At 38.9% G+C, this 19099-nt stretch overlaps 1 protein-coding gene across 1 annotated transcript; it reads left to right on the top strand.

Moving 5' to 3' along the window:
* Positions 1–37: 37 nt before the first annotated feature.
* Positions 38–17759, top strand: LOC134669664 (heterogeneous nuclear ribonucleoprotein M). Its single transcript, XM_063527342.1, has 12 exons — positions 38–184; positions 497–696; positions 1624–1786; positions 5721–5808; positions 8401–8518; positions 8972–9118; positions 10781–11113; positions 11832–12087; positions 12989–13104; positions 13764–13899; positions 15090–15159; positions 17028–17759. The coding sequence occupies exons 2-11, from the start codon at positions 511–513 to the stop codon at positions 15143–15145; spliced, it is 1599 nt and encodes a 532-aa protein (XP_063383412.1). The 5' UTR covers positions 38–184; positions 497–510; the 3' UTR covers positions 15146–15159; positions 17028–17759.
* The last annotated feature ends 1340 nt before the right edge of the window (positions 17760–19099 follow it).

The following is a 19099-nucleotide window of genomic DNA, read 5'->3' as shown; positions in this document are numbered from 1 at the left end:
AACGGTTTGGATTAGATGTGGCGACGGGGCTGCCAAAGTTATAAAAAAAATATTGAACCGCCATTTTGTACAGTTTCGCGAAAGTGATTTGTTTACTGATAACCACTGTTAATTCTACTAATTGATACAGCATTCTATTATTGTACGCTAGTTATAATATTATTATAGTCTATAGCAGCCAACAGTAAGTATTTTTTTATTAGTATAACATGAATACCAATCTTACTTTGGCCGGTAAAGGGAACATCACATTCGGCCGGCGTAATTGCATGTTAACCGGCGAATGAACACGCTATCGTTTCAGTTACCACGTTAATTTACTAATAATTTTAGTAAATAAGTTCAAGTCTGACAGTGCAACTACAGGCTAATCGATGAAAGTTTCCATAACGTCATTAACCCAGATTTATTTGATGCTTTTTGTACCACTTGGATGTTATTACAGGAAAAAAACTGCGCGTAATTTTTCCTATACATGCATTTTAATTATATTTAGGCCCTGATAAAGAAATGGATAACCAAAGAGAGAAAGAACGCGACCGTTCAAAGCGTGGAGACAGGCCTTCCAGGTTTTCCGACGCTCAAAGAGACCGCTCTAATGACCGCGAAGCGCGATCAGATGGAAAACGCTTGTTCGTGTCCAACATTCCATACGAGTTCCGCTGGACTGAGCTAAAAGATTTATTCAAGGAAAAGGTATGCATAATTAAATTTTACTTTTATGGGTCTACAGATGTAAATGTTCCCTTTCACTTTTGTAGAGCGAAACTCTTTCATCTTCACTGTTTTCTGGCTATTTTTAAAACACACATGGTAGTGCATATGGACATGCAAAACCTTTCACAAGTGTGGGATTGCATTTTCTGGATAATGTTCTTTTGTATTAATTTACCCCCTTAGGGCTTGTGCACAAATCAGGTGAGGTTTGATAGGGGAAGGGGGGTCACGAAAAAATCACGATAGATCACATTGGGGGAGAGGGGTATAAGGAAACCTGACATGTATTTTTCTACAGTGAACGAAACTAAGAAAAAAAAACCTACCACACATGTAGATACTTTTTCTCGGTTTCGTTAAACATAAATCTTCACTCTGCACTTCAAAATAGCGAGTCTATTTAACGAAAATATAAAAATAAACAAGATTTTCTATATACAATACTATTTATCTTAAAATTAGGTCGAATGAAAAAAATTCAAAAAAATATAGGTGAGGTTGTGTGGGGGGAGGGGGGTAGCCAAAAAGCTCACCAAATATCACCAATTGGGAGGGGGGGTCAAAAAATAACCGAAAACACCTCACGTGATTTGTGCACAACCCCTCAATGTAGTTAAATTGTGTTTTATCCCTTTCTTACAAATACATCAGTCAAAATAACAGATAAAGACAAATGCTTATTAGCTGATTTAGCCGATTTAGGTTTGTAGCGCGTTAATGAATAAGGCGATAGGCAGTGTAATAGTAAGGTATGTATGCGGTGGAAATGTCATGAGCATGACATATACAATACATAGGGGATTATCCCTTCTGTGGTTGGTTGATTATAAATAAAATAAAATCCTACGTTTAGAAGCTCTATCTTTTTCATTTCTCCTCATGAAACTTTTTTTTATCGTATTCTAGGTTGGTGATGTGGCATATGTAGAGTTGTTTAATGATGACAATGGGAAACCACGAGGGTGTGGTGTTGTTGAGTTCAGTAACACTGAGGCCATGAAAAAAGCACTCTATGTGATGCACAGATATGAACTCAATGGAAGGAAGTTAGTCTTAAAAGAAGAGACAGGTACCAAATTTTTTAATTTTTAATTAGGTTAAACTACATAACATCCCAATTTTATAATGAAGAAGAAATTCATATTGTTTATAAGCATCTCCTTTATTGCACCATAAAAAAAAAAAATAGTATTAAGTATACATTAATATTTATTCCATAGTCTTGAACACGGTTATCACTAATAAGAATTAGGTCTGGTTAACGAGTGTGACAGTACTATGCGTGTATATACCTAGCAATATCCCAGAGTGGAGGGGCGTGCAAAACACATCCAATGTGAAGACTACAGAAATGTTACTGCTGTTTAATTGACAGGGCAGAATTCAACGTGAGGCTGTGCCACACCTTATGCAAACATGTACAATGATGTAAAAGTGTGCATTGCAGTGTAAAAAAATCTTAATAAACCTCACACAGCTTATTGTCGCTGCACTTGTTAACACAGACAAGTGCTTGATTTTTTAAAACCAAACTGAAGTACTGTAAACATGATTAGGTTTTCTTTCCTGAAAATTTGACAGATCCCAGCAGAATTTACAAGCGCAACAATTTTACGTGGTGTAAACACAGAAGTGTATCTGCACTTCCAATTACATATACTTAGTGCTTACTGCTAGTCTTTCTCCTCAGATTTTGCGTCTGGTTTCTCTTGGGCATGGGCCTTTCCCATTTCTTGCACATGTCCCTGTATCAGAGCCTGTCTTCTCCTCCAGGCTCCAGAGCCTCCACCACATACAATGTGTCCCAAAATTCAATGATAAACTTTTTTTGTAATTCCATAATAGATTGAGATATATTTTTTTCATTTTTAGTGTTCCGTACAAAACTTTGTTTACGGAACACTTATGGGATCACTTCGGTCTTGCAAATCAGTTAAATACGTTTTTCTCAGAGACCGTTTGACATAGATACCTAAAATTTGGAACAGTTATAGCAATTACCACCACTCATATTGTAAATAAGTCAAAACTGCTTATTTCTTATTAAAGGGGGAAATTTAGGGGGTTGAGAGGGGTAGGCTGAAACTTTTTTTATTTGTAAGAATCGTGTGGGGTACCATTAGAAAGCTTGCAAAAAATTGAGTTGATGGACTGATTTTGACTTCATTTTAGACTGCAATAGTTTCGTCAAAAAATGAATTTAAAGTTGCAAGTTTTCATACAAAAATTTTCACCTCTGTCCTGGTGATTTTCGCGAAAACTATAGCTAACAGGCAGCTGACCAGTCAATACCCAACTTAAAGAAGCATGGAGACGGCGGGAAAATTATCAGCTTAACTTTATCTTTATTAGTTTTCCAACTGCAGCTTGACCTTTGGTTGCTTAGGGCTAGCTAACTGATGCTTACACTGGTCAATTCATATTAGGCACTAATTTTAGCAAGAAACATCCTTAGTTAAAACTTTGGCATTGAAATTTATGACTTATGTCTTTGACACAAAGTTTAATTCTGCTTGCTTATTTTTGTGGGATATTTAATTTTATCTCAATAGCCTACTATAAGTATGAGAGAGATCTACAAAATACGACCTTATTATATTGCATATAAGTTTAAATTTCGAACGGGCTTTCCAACCAATGGACTAGGCATCTCAAAAATCTGAAAAATTCAAATTAAGAATTCCGTTCTTGACTGTCGTTGTGTTTTTTTTTCCACAATAGGACACATAGAGTTAGTAAGGCGTATAGAGATAATAAAGTCATTTAATATTTATGAACAGCTTTGGCCTCATGTATAGATTTCATTGAGAGTATCTGATTCGTCGAAACAATTTATACACAATATTCCTTTTCATTAAGTACCATTACATTTCTGTATTAATTGTATAATTATAATATCTATTAATTATATTCAGTACTTATGTATATTTTTGAACGGATCGGTGAGCAACAAGATTCAGGGCTATAACCGCGAAAATAGAAGTTCGCAAATTGCGAGCATTTTTCTCTGTCACTCTAATTACGCCTTCATTGGAGTAAAAGAGAAAGATCCCCGCAAATTGCGAATTTCGGTTTTCGCGGTAGCCCCTCAGTCCTGTTACGAGAAAATAATTTTGGAAGACATTAATAGTATATGTCAGTTAAATATCAGTTTTAAGAAACAAAGGTAAAATTGACGAAATATTTAAAGTAAGCCGATCTTGTTTTTTAGCAGTTCTAAATAATATTAAAGTCTATATATATGGCATAGAACTAGAAACAAAATCAAATAAAAAAAATAATGAGTTCTAAATTCAAATTGAAGGAGTATACATTTAAGGTATTATAGGCCAAGCGCGCACCACGATTTTAATTTTTGCGACACGATTTTAGAATCGCGCTGTAATATATCGCAGAAAATTCACTGAGCGCACTGCGATGAAAAAGTCGTCGATTTGTTCATTCTCAACATGGATTTCGTACCAGTCGCTTGTCATGAAACGTGTCTTTAATATGCGATTGCTGTATGACTTTGAGCATTTATAACACAAAGGTGATCCCCGTCTATTTCCATAATTAAATGGTCAACATTTAGCGTCTCATTTTGAGACTCCATTGGAGATGCAGGTGCCGAGATGTTGGGGTTTGGAGAGCGAAATGCCGACTGAGGTCCGGCCGGGGTGCGATTTTATTATCATAGTGCGCGCGGGGCCATACAACTCCGCATGCTGCAATTCACTTTGCGACAATCGCGTCGCGAACAATCGCGGAAAAATGTGGCAAATCACAATTTTAAAATCGCTGCGATTTTTTTGTCGCATATGCGTGCACTAACATATAAACACATACGTTGCATTTCTGCGACAAAATTATCGCAGGACAAAAAAGCCGTGGTGCGCGCTTGGCCTTACTCTAAATTATTATAATACATCAAGCATTCGCGAGATGCTCGACTTCGGTATTCAAACACAAAGCAATAGTACAAGAATTTAACTAAATGCAAAGGCCGAAGGAGCGATTCGAAGATCCGAAGCGTCCGACAGACGCGCGCCTCCCGTAACTTTTCCAAGTATTTTTAAGTACAAGTGTCTAAGTCGCGAGATCCAAAGGCTGAAGTCGCATTGGGCCGAAAGCCCGAAGCATCCAGGAGAGGTCAGTTCTAAACACAGGTAATTAATACAAGTGTCTAAATGCGAAGGCCGGAGGCCGAGCTCCGCGTAGGGCCGAAGGCCCGAAGCCTGCAAGATGTCAGTGGTTAAACACAGAACTGACAGCCTGGACGTTTCGGGCCTTCGGCCCTACGCGGAGCTCGGCCTTCGGCCTTCGCATTTAGGTACTTATACTATTGTTCTGTGTTTAAGTACTAACAACCTGGACGCTTCGGGCCTTCGGCCCTACGCGGAGCTCGGCCTTCGGCTTTCGCATTTAGACACTTGTACTATTGTTCTGTGTTAAAGCACTGACATCCTGGACGCTTCGGGCCTTCGGGCTACGCGGAGGTCGGCCTTTGGCCTTCACATTTAGACACTTGTACTATTGCTCTGTGCTAAAGCGATGACATTTTGCTAAAGCTCGGCCTTCGGCCTTCGCACTTAGACACTTTGTACTATTGTTCTGTGTGTGTAGTTGAATACGGTATCCTAAAACAGGCAAACAACCTCTGTAAAATGTAACGATGCGAGCGGTACGGCTACCATCAGTTTGGCATTGACATAAACGCTACCGTGGGCGTGAACGTAATTTACTTTCTATGCATCTCGCTCGTACTGACATATTAGTGCGAAAGAGATATACCTATAGGAAGTAAATTACGTTCACGATATCGTTTATGTCAATGCCAAACTGTTGGTAGCCGTACGGAACACTAAATGCCTCGAGCTATCTCGGGCTTGGCCAAATTATTTTTACTCGAGTCATGAGCAGGTCCATCTTTGGTTGCCAGTGTATCGTTGAATTTTGGGACATGTTGTATATTAACCTTTTTGTATAAACAATTACAAATGAAGGACATGTTTATGTTTTAGGTAATGAACGTAACAGGACTGGGTCTGCCAGACAAGGTGGAGGAGGAGGAGGCGGCGGCAACAGGAACAACAGGGACGATAAAGATGGGTAAGCTATTTAAATCTACAAATATGGCAGTATACGAAAAATTCACGAGGATACATATACATATGGCTTCCCAAGGCTTTATGTGACTTGGCAAGGGTCCTTATGCTTCAAGTGCAATAAGCACCTTTCCATCTGAAATTCCAACAGAAATTCTGATAAAAAAGGTGCGGATTGCGCATAAGGACCCTTCTCTGATGGAAAGCCACATAATATGCAGTAGGTATTGAAATACTAAGGTGTGTGTGAAGTTAAAAAATTTAAGAGCCCATCAGTGGGTAGACTGGTAATGTATGGGTGATTCTAATTAGCTATAATTAATAAAAATATGTGACGTCCCACGGTCAAAGGTACCTTATGGCGGGTATGGAGTTATGCATACCCCAGTAATCTACAATAAATAAGCTATCGATAACACAAAAGATCAACCTCCTAAGTTGCGTAGTTACAGAGATATGATTTTTTGAAAATAATGTGAAATGAGCAACTTTACGATAGAGAAGTTTTAAGTTTAGCCGCCTAAAAAACTATGTTCCTGAAGTAAGTTACATAGTTGACTACAAATAATAATACCTTATATATCTGAGATTAAAAAAATGTTGCGACTTGTTCTGTAATGCAAATAGAAACCTTTGATATCGACTGATTTATGTGTATACTAACCAGTCTCTTGAAAATAAAGTTTTATTTCATTTTCACGATTGATTGCAATGAGCTCTTAAGATTTAAATTTTATCTATTAGAAAACGACACTGAGAGACAGTTTAAGCAAAAAACAATACCGATTTAGAGGTGAAAATGTATTTTCTGACTTTTTCATATAAAATCAGAAAATTGAAAATTTTTACTTTTAATCTAACACACAATCAATTTTTCTGAGCACATATGAAAGAAATTCTGTCATTCAAATGAAATAAAACCTAAAACCCCAACTAAATACTATATTTAACCCCTTATGCCACTTTAAACTTACATAACAATAACAGTATTTGCTCCATACATTTACGAAAAGGTACCTTATGGAAATAAATCTAATAATACATCACTACAAAACATCAATCACATTGAAGCTTTTATCTTTTATGAATAGAAAATATTAATTTACATTAAACTGCCACAAATTTAATTGGTTCTTCGTCATAATAATCTTAAAAAAGACCAATAATTTGTATGTAATGAAAAGGTACCTTGTGGTTAAGTTACATGATGAGGCATGATGATGATGGAACAGTTCGGATAAACTAATAATATTTTGGGGTACAGATGTTATAAATCGTCTATTTCTTATCAATAATATATTTTGGTTGCCATTGAAGACAAGCGGCATTGAGGTTCAATGACCTTAGATATTCCATAAGGTAAGCGTCGGGTATTGGCATTTTTCAGCAAACCAATGGTTGATTTATTGCATGCGACCAAACCAAATGAAGATTATTCTAGTTAAGAAAGACTTGACGAGAGTAACTTTAGTATAATAGCAGGCTACTTGGATTTATAATGTCGGTCGATGTACGGTTATAATATTTGCTAGGCGCCCCAACCAGAACTGAAATTATCAAATTAGTTTTGCAGAATGCTAATACAGTTCTCTACCAAACTTCTTTTCCCGTATTGACTAGTTTTCTTGGAAATTTTCAACCTTTTTTCCATAAGGTACCTTTTTACTAAACTCTGAGTCGACGTTACTAGGCTTATAACTAACTTATAACAAAAATAAAAACAGGTAAACAAACGTTACGCATTAAGGTTTGAGATCACACAATAAAAAAAAATTTAGCATTTTTTCACCTCTTTACAAAACATTTCATAACTCCGAAACTAGAAACCCTCATAAGGTACCTTTTCCCGTGGAACGTCACATATAATTTAGCCACTTATCCTAAAACTGTAATCACATTGCTATACTTCGTTTTTTTTAGCATTAGAAATTAGGTAAACAATCTTGATGTGTCTTTTAATTGAAAAACTAATTTTAAAAATAAGTTACGGCAAATATGGAACAATTATGAATCTAATACGATCATTTATATTCTTCTGCTTTCATAAGTAATAGTTATTGATTTTTAGGGTTCCGTACCCAAAGGGTAAAACGGGACCCTATTACTAAGATTTTGCTGTCCGTCCGTCCGTCCGTCCGTCCGTCTGTCACCAGGCTATATCTCACGAACCGTTATAGCTAGACAGTTGAAATGTTCACAAATGATGTATTTCTGTTGCCGCTATAACAACAAATACTAAAAACAGAATAAAATAAAGATTTAAGTGGGGCTCCCATACAGCAAACGTGATTTTTGACCAAAGTTAAGCAACGTCGGGAGTGGTCATCAGTACTTGGATGGGTGACCGTTTTTTTTTTGTTTTTGTTTTTTGCGTTGTGGTACGGAACTCTACGTGCGCGAGTCCGACTCGCGCTTGCCCGGTTTTGTTAAAAAGCGTTTTTCAATTAAAAGACATGCCAAGATCGCTTACCTTCTTTGAAGTTCTTTCTAATGCTAAAAAAAACGAACTATAAGCTTTGTTAAGATATTTTTGATGTTATACTAGTATACAGGCAAAATGACGGAAAATAAAAGTTTGTAATATATTGATTTTCAGATGGGGAATGATGAAACCTCGCGAGCCAGAAAACTTCAACACATACGGTCTCAGTCTCGAATTCCTCGACTCTATTAATGTTCAGCCGCCGCTAGTTAAGAAAGTTTTCGTTGCAAATGTAAGTACCTACAGATGTAGTGCACTAGTGCATAATTATTTTCCATCGTATTTTCTCGGAAACGTTCGTATTTGTGAGTGTGAGTTGTAAGAGTCATCAATAAACTTGACATCCCGGGACGCATCAATCAATATCCACATCGCCAATTCAAAATGGATTTGAAGGCATGAAATCTAGTCAAGGCGTTGCATCAATTTAGCACTGCATAGTATGAAACTTAACTACATATGTACATAATTACATAATTATTTTCAATCGTATTTTCACGGAAACGTATGAACGTGTCTTGCTATTTCAGTCAGTCTCGGTACAGCAAGTACTGAGGTTGTCTGAACTAGCATGACAAATATATAGCATAGCATGACGTTTCCGAGAAAATAAAAAAGAATTATGCACTAGTACATCTTTAGAATTCTGATAACCTTCCCATTACCAACCTCCTCTCCTTTACAGCTTGACTATAAGGCGGATCGTGCCAAAATAAAGGAAATTTTCAAAATGGCGGGCAAAGTCCGTAACATAGACTTGGCGGTAGACAAGGATGGCAACAGCAGGGGGTTCGCCGTTATCGAGTACGATCATCCTGTAGAAGCCGTGCAGGTAAATAGTTTATAATATATGGTTAATTATTAATTCCTCGAATCCCGGGCATACATAACACAAACACCTCTAAAGTCAAAAGTTTAAACTTTTCATACATTTTGTATTAAAATTGCTCGTGCGTAACCGCGTACCTGGGATTTAGAGGTAAGTTTTCTGGCGGCGCGATAACGCGTCCAAGAACCTCTCAGTTTTTTTTGTTTATCAGTTTCATTCGTTTTTATTTAAAAACTGGTCAAGTGCGAGTCGGACTCGCATTTCAAGGGTTCCGTACATCACACAATTTTCAATAAATTAAATTTACGTGAAACGTGACGTGAGTGAAACGTCTTGAAAAACCCGAATGGGTCAATCAAAAACCAGATGTAACATGAAGTTTTCTGGCGTGGTGGTTTATATCTCTGCAACTATGCAAAGTAGCTTAGATAGGAAGATTAAATGCCGAACAATAGTACAAGTGTCCAAATGCGAAGACTGAAGACCAAGCTCCGCGTAGGGCTGTAGGGCTGATACTATAGCTCGGAGCGTTCGACTGGTCGCGCTTCCTACAACTTTCGCAAGTGTTTTAAAAGCGAAGGCCGAAGAGAGATAATACCTACAGGGTGGCCTAAAAATAGCCAGTCCCTCAGCCAGGGAGGTTTTGGGATTATACTAAGCTTTACAATTTTTACAATGGGACGAACGCCGAAATTGCAAAAAAAATGTATTCTCTCATAGAAAACGGACCAGCCAAAATGTATGAAACAGCTAAATTTTTCTTCGCGATTTCGGGATTGCACGTTGGCAACTGGAATAGACTTAGTTTATTTTTTGGTCACCCGTAACAATACGAGTAGTTAAACCTAATCAATCAGTACTACAAGTACTTTTGCGGCTGTGTGCCAGATACAGCCTAGTCGCATTTTTTGCCTTCAGTCCGACTCACGCTTGAAGCTAAAGGCACGCCTCGTCCGGACGCTTCGGGCCTTCGGCCTTATGCGGATATCGGCCTAGGGCCTTCGCAATCGCTGTCTACATCACGTTTCACTTAAACCATTGCGGCTGTGTCCCTAAAATAACCTAAACCGCATTTTTGTTCTTAAATCCGACTCACGCTTGACTCTAGATTTCTAATAGGTTTTCCTGTCATCTTTAGGTAAAGGACTATTTAGTGTATTTTTTTCAGAATTTTAGACCCTGTAGTTTCGGAGATAGAGGGGGGGGAATGGTAATTTTTTGTCTATTTTCTTGAATAACTTCTAAACTTTTTATCGTAAATTTATAAAAAAAATATATTTGAGATTCTCACAATGAGCTCTTTCGTTTGATATGTGACACGATATAGTTTGCAAAACTTTATTTTTTAATTTGATCGTTTACCCCCCAAAAGTAGCCCTTATGTTTAAAATTCATTTGTTGACGTAACATATCCGTCTTTGGGTCACAAACTTACATATGTGTACCAAATTTCAACTTAATTGGTCCAGTAGTTTCCGAGCAAATTGGCTGTGACAGACGGACGGACAGACAGACGCACGAGTGATCCTATAAGGGTTCCGTTTTTTCCTTTTGAGGTACGGAACCCTAAAAAAGGCTACATCGTAAAACGTAAGCGTCCTATGGAGTCTAGTAGTTTTTGTGATTACGAAAGTCGCTCTAAATATTTTCATATTTTATTTACAGGCAATATCCATGTTCGACAAACAAATGTTATACGAACGCCGAATGACGGTCCGAATGGACCGGGGCAACTCGGAAAAGTCTGAATTCAGACTGCCGGAAGGTCTAAAAGGCATCGGCCTGGGCCTCGGACCCAACGGGGAACCGCTGAGAGACGTAGCGAGGAACCTGCCTCAGAACTCCAACGGGCCAAATTTGAACCTGAATAATAGTAACTCTTCGCTGGCGCCCGGCGTGCTGGGCGCCGGGCCCGCGCTCAACGGGCTGGGCGCGGGGCTGGCGGCCGCGCCGCTCGCCGCCAACACGCTGGGAGGAGGAGTTCCGTTGGGTTTACAGGTATTGTAGTACTAATATGGATATTTAGATCATCGGTGAACCTTATTTCTTATTCCTTTGCGATATGAAAATAGTTTTTTCACCACACCGGCTCGGAAAGACTCGCTTTGCACTTCAAAAACTGATAGCGAAGTTGCATTTTATTCACATGTGAGGCGAAGTAATCGAATACAAATTTTGAGTTGTTTTCTTATGTTTGATGGTAGGATTGACTTTTAAATGATGATTTTGGATGATAAATATTTAATAACATTCATTTGGATTTGATTTTATTTGATTTTGTTTGATATTTTACATTTGCTTCAGGTTGGTGTTGGTGAAAAATTTTGTGTTTCACTCGGGGTCTAATTTTGTTTAACCCTCTTGCTTTGAACCCCTCGCAACATTCAAGATTCCATTTTTCGAACCACTCACTACACTCGTGGTTCAATTTTGGAGTCTTTCGCTTGCTCGGGTATCAATATTAGCACGACCGGTTAAACAACAACTTTGCCCTCTTGTAAAATAAATAAATATTTGGTGATAGAGAAAAAAACTCTCGTTTCTCGCTAATCGTCATTGGAAGTGCAATTAATTTGTAACACAATCTTTTTGTATTTTTTTCTTGTACAGAATTTTTACGACTATATGATGGCGATAAGGCTTGAATTGAGGATTTTTTCAGTCTTGCCCGTTAAAGGGTTGAATGTATTTATATTAAGAGAACTTTTCTTTTTAGGCTCTAAGTCTATCCGGGCTAGGAGCCCTCCAAAACCAGCTCCTCCAGCAAGGCCTCACCGCCAGCGATCTCGCCACCGTCCTCACCGCGCAGGCGCAGGCCCAGGCACAAGCCCAGGTAGCCCAGGCTGCCAATGTCGGGGTCAATGTGAACACTGGCCTGAACCTGAATAATGATTTGAGCGCGCTTGGGAATAACGCTTTGAATAGTAATGTCATGGGAGGTAACTCTTCTATGAGCAGCGGACCGCTTTCAGGTAAATATGAATGTCTAATACATAACATCCCCTTCTTAGGCCCAGGCACAAGCGCAGGTAGCCCAGGCTGCCAATGTCGGGGTCAATGTGAACACTGGCCTGAACCTGAATAATGATTTGAGCGCGCTTGGAAATAACGCTTTGAGTAGTAATGTCATGGGAGGTAACTCTTCTACGAGTATGAGCAGCGGGCCGCTTTCATGTAAATATGAGTGTCTACATAACATCCCCTTCCAAGGCCCAGCAGGTAGCCCAGGCTGCCAATGTCGGGGTTAATGTGAACACTGGCCTGAACCTGAATAATGATTAGAGCGCGCTTGGGAAGAATGCTTTGAGTAGTAATGTCATGGGAGGAAACTCTTCTATGACCAGCGGGCCGCTTTCACGTAAATATAATGAGTGTCTAGTACGTAGCATCCCCTTCCAAGGCCCAGGCACAAGACAACGTAGCCCAAGCTGCCAATGACGGTGTACCTATAATTGTTATCCCGCCACATGTCCCGTTTGCTATCCGTGGAATTTGCTAATAACACAGAATAAATAATTGTACTACCGTACAGAAAGGAAACTTCCTACTAAACCGAAGTTTGATAGCGTTTCAGGGGCGAATAATGCTGTCCCTTTCTAATATATGACACTATCCCTTTCGGCCAGTTAGGGCACGCAAAGGGACGTCAAATTGTGTTAACGCTAATAATTGCTCGAAGCAATGCTGAGCCGAGCGGAGCGGAGTTTGGCCGAAGTCAGGAGTTTCGCACCCCTGCTAATAGTGCTAATAACCCGAAATTTGCCATCAAATTCGGGACAATTTTCATTTCCATTTTTTTTTAAATACTTTGTTGCTGTTGAGAATATACGGATAATGTTGTGAACATATTTTGATATACGTTCTAATTTTTAGCTTCAAGAAGCCAAATGGTCGGAGTGACCGGGTCCGGACAAGGCTACGGCCGGGACTCCAGCGTCGTCCAGCAGAGCTCCCGCGACAAGTCGTCCGACATGGTTGCTATCACTAATGTAAGTTACTGTGGCTACAAACCACTTTCTGTAGCAAATGGGTGGTCAGATTACACAATATTCCCGCTTCCTGCATTGCCCGGCGTATATGGAACCAATGGATGGATGGTTATTGGCACGAATGGATTGAAACTGTGTGTATCACATAAATCAATAAAATGGTGGCTGTGATTGTATATCAATACAGGTGACACCGATACAATTAAAGTTTCGTTAATTCCATTCGTGCCAGCTTTCGTTAATCAACCTATAGAATCTGCCATTCTGCGAACTAAACTAGGGCGCCAACGTACAAAACTTTTTGTTTGAAAAACACATGTCACTTTTCTACTATTACTGAATACATCAACCCTAATCAATAATGGACTTGTTCATAATAATAGCTCGCTTTTGCAATGTATCTGTAATGTAACGATCTTCTTTACATTCTTCTTATCTTTATTTGGCTTTACATCAAACGGAAAAATCATAAACTTATCGTCGATAAACAAAGGGCTTCTGTGCTGCCCCAATTGCCCCATACAGAAGGCCTACCGCGAACACCGAAGTTCACGAATTGCAGTCATCTTTCTCTTATACTCCAATTAAGGCGTCATTAGAGTGACAGAGAAAAATGCCCGCAATTTGCAAACTTCACTAAACATTCGATTGTCGACCAGCTCCCTCCGACGGTGACGTGGCAGCTGATCCGCGAGAAGTTCAGCGAGTGCGGCGACGTGAAGTTCGCGGAGATGACCGGCCCCGACTCTGCCATCGTGCGCTTCCACAAGGAGTGGGACGCCGAGCGGGCCATCAGTATCCTTTACTACACGAGCCTTTACACCACTCCCTTTTCTACATCAGTGGAAATACCTTTTATGAGCCCTTCAACGTGCACACTAGCGCCACAGCTAAATAATCGTAATTATTTAAATTTAACGAAAGATATTAAAAAAAGGGGGCCGCTACGTACTGTATTGTGTATTTAAGTACCTTTTGAATTCATCAAAACTAGTGTTTATGTTGCTGGATTCGTCAATCTATGCGTCCAAAGTTAAAACGGCCGTTTTTGTTTTGAGTTCCTAGATCGACGAAACCAGCAACATAAAAACTGGTTTGATGTATTCAAAAGGTACTTAAATACACAATACAGTACGTAGCGGCCTCCTTTTTTTCAATATCTTTCGTTAAATTTAAATAATTACGATTTTTTAGCTGTGGCGCTAGTGTGCACATTGAAGGGCTCTTAAACAAAACCTGTCAAAAAGGGACTTCTACTTGTATTACAAGTTACAAGCTTTTGTTAAACGGGGCACAGGTCAGGCGTGGCTCACTCCGCGATTTCGTCGCGTCGCTACAAGTACATGCGGCTCATACCAATTTTGGTGTCTAGCAGTAGTAGTTGCTGACTTGCTGCGCACCGCTACGGAACGGACGCCTGCTCGCGCTTGCCCCACTTTGCGGTCATATCTGCCGTAATAGACGCGTTTTGTTACAGAGTGAACCTTCTGTACCTAGTACTACTATTTATTCTGTGATCAGGTGTCTCCAAACTACGGCGCGCTGGCTGATGCGGTTTGGCCATCTGGTTGAAAAGTTTGGACACCTTTCAACTAAAGTCAACTGGTGATATCAAATAGTGTTTCGTGTAACCACGTCAGTGAGTTGACGAAAGCAGTCCGAAAAGTCAATTTATTTTATCATTAGATTTTATCACGTTTAGTGATATGATAAAGTCTCAACTGTCATATGGTATAGCTGTCGCAGCAAAGTGATTAAATAGATTTGACCAAATCTCTAAAACTCTTAAGGGATATGATCCAGTCGCGATGTTAAAATGGCGAATTCATTTTGTAATTTACCTTGAAAAATTCCATCAAATCATGGTCAAATCTCTGTTTTGATAATTTTGCCTGCGACATATACATATTTTAAGATGTAAGCTAATGATAATTGATCAAATTACAACAGCGATTCTAAATACATTTTCTTAACGTTATTCTCAGAAATGTTCGACAGGACCCGTATTGACGGAAGAACTATTGACGTCCGATTTTTCTGAGACGAGGAAACAAGGTAAGATTGTTATTGTTACACTATTTTGGTCACAGATGTTTTTAGTATCATGATATTTTACGTGTTTTTTCATATTACTTCTGAAAATTTTCATATTCGAATACAAGGATCGAACACATCGAAATTTCTTGTAATTAATTACCTAAATATTTCAATCTTAATTCCCCATTTAGACGGTTCAAAAACTTGCATGTGATTTTTCGTTACATTGCGTATTTGGTCAATCGACTGAATTCATTGCACTCTGTAGTTAGCAATGTATCTGTAGCTTGAACCGTTTAGCAGCTTGAAAAAGGTGTATCGATGGTTCAAATATTGACCAAGTTAATTATTTTGTTCAATGTTTTCGATGTTTGTTTCATCTACAACAAATACGCGACGGTTCTTCTTCCGGATCTCGACTCTGCTCTCGTAGGTACTTCGTTCCTGGGTCATAATTTTCAAAATTACAATCGTCTTCGGGATGTTGACATTTTGACTAGTCAAAGGTTTCTGTTTTGGGAGGCAAAATACAGTGATCCACAAACGAGTAGATTTTCTTTAACTTGCATACTTTGAAAATGTACGGCTTCCTCAAATAACGTAGACATTTGGTTCATATTGTTCATAATTAAAATCTGTTGCACGTACGATTTTTGTTGGACTCTCAAAAACAAACAAGTTTACAACATTTTGTAGCGTATTCGTGCGTAAAATAAAATTTGCATTCTTTTTAACAAAAGTAGCTTTTGCATTTAAGTCGGTACTAGAAAATGACTCATGATGAAAGATGGTCTGTAAATCGTTTGGATAGCTGGGTGGATTTCAGTTGAAGTGAATCATTCGGTCGTGTAGGCGTGTATGTAACGAGTAAATTAACTGATGTAAATGAGTCTTTTTCCGGTCCTTTTGATCCGACTCTTCGAAATCTCTTGACAGTTTGCGAAAGCAAGTAAAGTTTGACAAGATTCTATTTGGCCCTGAGATAGTGTTGCTACAAGCAACTTCAGAATGTGGCAATAATGTGCGAAGGTACGTCATGTATGTAGTCAAATCAATAGTACATTAACAATACATACCTATGGAGGTGAATTCTACAGATCGCAGGTGTTGGTGCCATAAATATGCGATCTGGGGCTTTACGAATTACCGCCCGCGGTTTGTCTAAAGTTTTACGTCTTGCCCTGGCCAGGAAGTGAGAAAATCCCACTTACAGGCCTAGGGTGACGTAAATGTAATTAACGCCCATGTCAATTACATTTACGTCACCCCAGGGGCTGTAACTAGGCCCAGTACCTACTTAAATGTTTTATCATATTCAAAATAATGTTTCTTGCATCTTTGACCATCTTTTTTGGCATTTTTGTGGTAAAATAGTTTATAATTACGAAATATTTTCTTCTTGTGTACATCGGGACTGTAGGGCTACCGCCAATACCGAAAATCGTCAATTGCGGGGATTTTTCTCTATCACTCTAATTACGCCTTCATTGCAGTAAAAGACAAAGATCCCCGCAATGTGCGAATTTCGGTTTCGCGGTAGCCGCCCTGGATTTTCGATGACTTTCAACGTCAGTCTTATTGCCAGTAAAATAATTTAGTACCACTCTTAAACTTCGCAACAAGGCGAAGGCCAAATAAAATCTTGTCAGGGTTTGCTTGCAATTTTAAGAGCTGCGTCGGTCGTAGTCGACAGTGGTCCAGCTATAACCTTTGCCTCTCGATACAACACTACTTATTTTTGTACGTAATAGGTGCAACATCAGGATGAATATATTCTGTGTTTGTATCTCCTATAACCACACTGACAGGCAATCCTTACACACGATCTTGGTTAACCGGAATCTCTTTCTTCAGCTTAAACAGTATGTTTTTTTTTGTGTTTTCAGGAGTGTTTCAAGTTGATCAGTTGTGGGGTTTGTATAACGGCTGCCTGCGTAGAAAACTTTGTTCTTTACTCTCCATTAAATAGTCCACTTTGTGTTTGACAATCGAGTAGTTATGTATCTTAAGTTTAGTGTAAGTTGTCAGGTTTGCTATTTGCGTACTTTTAGTTTCTAATGAATTTGTAAGATGGAATATTTTATTTGTGTGTTTACTGGAATACAAATGTAGGACTTAGAATTGCTTAAAATTAGGTTTGGTCTTAAGAATGGGTCGATCTTTGTCTTGAACTTGCGTTATATGCCGATGTTCGATGTAATATTAAGCTGGTTCACGATTCACTTGTTTCACTCCCCTGATTTGGGATATCACACTGTAATGAATATTCATTTATCTCGTATATTGCGGTTTTACTAAGGAAACTACCGACAGGTGTTATGGAGCTCAATTGGACATTAATCGTGTTGTTTTATTCACAATTTGATCAATTGGGTTTCTATTGAAACATTTTGTTGATTTTAGCATGAATGACGAATATAGGTTCTAGGATACCTTGTGGGAGGAGACAAGATTTGTTGAAACCCTTCTAATACAATTTAAGTTAGTTTGTGTAGTGTATTGTATCTTTAAAATGAGCCAGTCGGCACAATTGTTAAGGTCTAATAAATATTATTCAGTCATAACTTCCAATCACATGCAAAAGTATAATTGAATAAATTTTAATGTATCGTGTACAATGAATTTTTATTTTTGTCGCTCACATGGTTATAGCCCGAGTATTTCTGCAGTGAACTAGAAAGATGCAGTATTAAAGATGGCTTATGAATTCTATCGAGTACTTTCTAAAAAGTTCTCGATGTTATTCGACATTGAGTTCACTATTATTATTCGTTAAGTGTGAACCGAAAGGACGAATCTACAAGAAAGAATTGAGAGGTTGGTCAACATGGCGGTTTTGTCAAGCTCTCCACTCTTGCCACTTCTCGCTTGAACTCCACCGGCCTCCTTCAAAGATAATTTTGGTTCTCCAAGGGAAGATGTCTCGAAGAATCGATTCCAGCTATGTAGTTCAAGCTTCAGAATAAGTGACAATGATAATAAATGGTAAGTCGCCTGCCATTGAGCCTTTATAGTTTTGACGGTTTGCATGGGATTCTTTTGATCTTACATCCGTGCAGGGTATCTATGTTAACTCCGTTGACGCTGCGTTCGATGTTCGTATCTGCCTATCTTCTACGTTGCTTCTAATAAAATTTAACTGTCACTGCAAATATTATGTTTTGGCAAAATGCTTTGGGATTTACACGTTTATATCTAAATCACGACGGACGACGAAATATACCATTTGTGATTCTGAACAACAAGAAGACTTCGTAGGATTGTTGTTTCAAAAATTGTATATGGTTTTAACTGTTGAAAGACTTGGTAGTGTAATGAAGGTTCCGTTTTCCATTTAGAATTAACTAGGTGTGTGCCCCTACAGGCAGCCATTTTAAGGCAGAGTACCTATTGGAACGATGGAATTACCTAATGTTGGAATTAGCTTCTATGGATCGAATACGAGTTGGGTGTATGTGGATATCGATATTTTCAATGTGGGTGCTCTGTTGGGCATGGATTAGAGATGCAACGGATAGTTGTTTGGCCGGATACCATGACCATTGACCGAATATCCGGTATCCGGCCGCCGAATATTAGCCAGCGGAACTATACCTACATTCCGGTTTTTCAGGTGCGCATTCTGCAGGTTTGACCTGTTTCCTAGTAAACGTTCGCGCGGACTCATTTCTAGGTTCAAAATGAGTGCGCGTGCAAGTCAGTGGAATGATTAAATTGTTTTAAAATAATAAACAAGTACTATTATGACCGTATCTGATTCTTAGATCCAATTTGTTTACTCCGAAATCAAGCAATGTTACTATCCGGTATCCGGCCGGATAAGAGGTCACTATCCGGTATCCGGCCGGATAGTAGGTCAGTATCCGGTATCCGGCCGGATAGTATAATAATGGCTGGATAGGCCGGATACCGGATAGTAACCGGATATCCGGTGCATCTCTGGCATGGATTGTATTTG

This window comes from Cydia fagiglandana, chromosome 12 (assembly GCF_963556715.1).
Source record: "Cydia fagiglandana chromosome 12, ilCydFagi1.1, whole genome shotgun sequence".
Lineage (NCBI taxonomy): Eukaryota > Metazoa > Arthropoda > Insecta > Lepidoptera > Tortricidae > Cydia > Cydia fagiglandana.
This window is presented reverse-complemented; position numbering and strand designations above follow the sequence as displayed.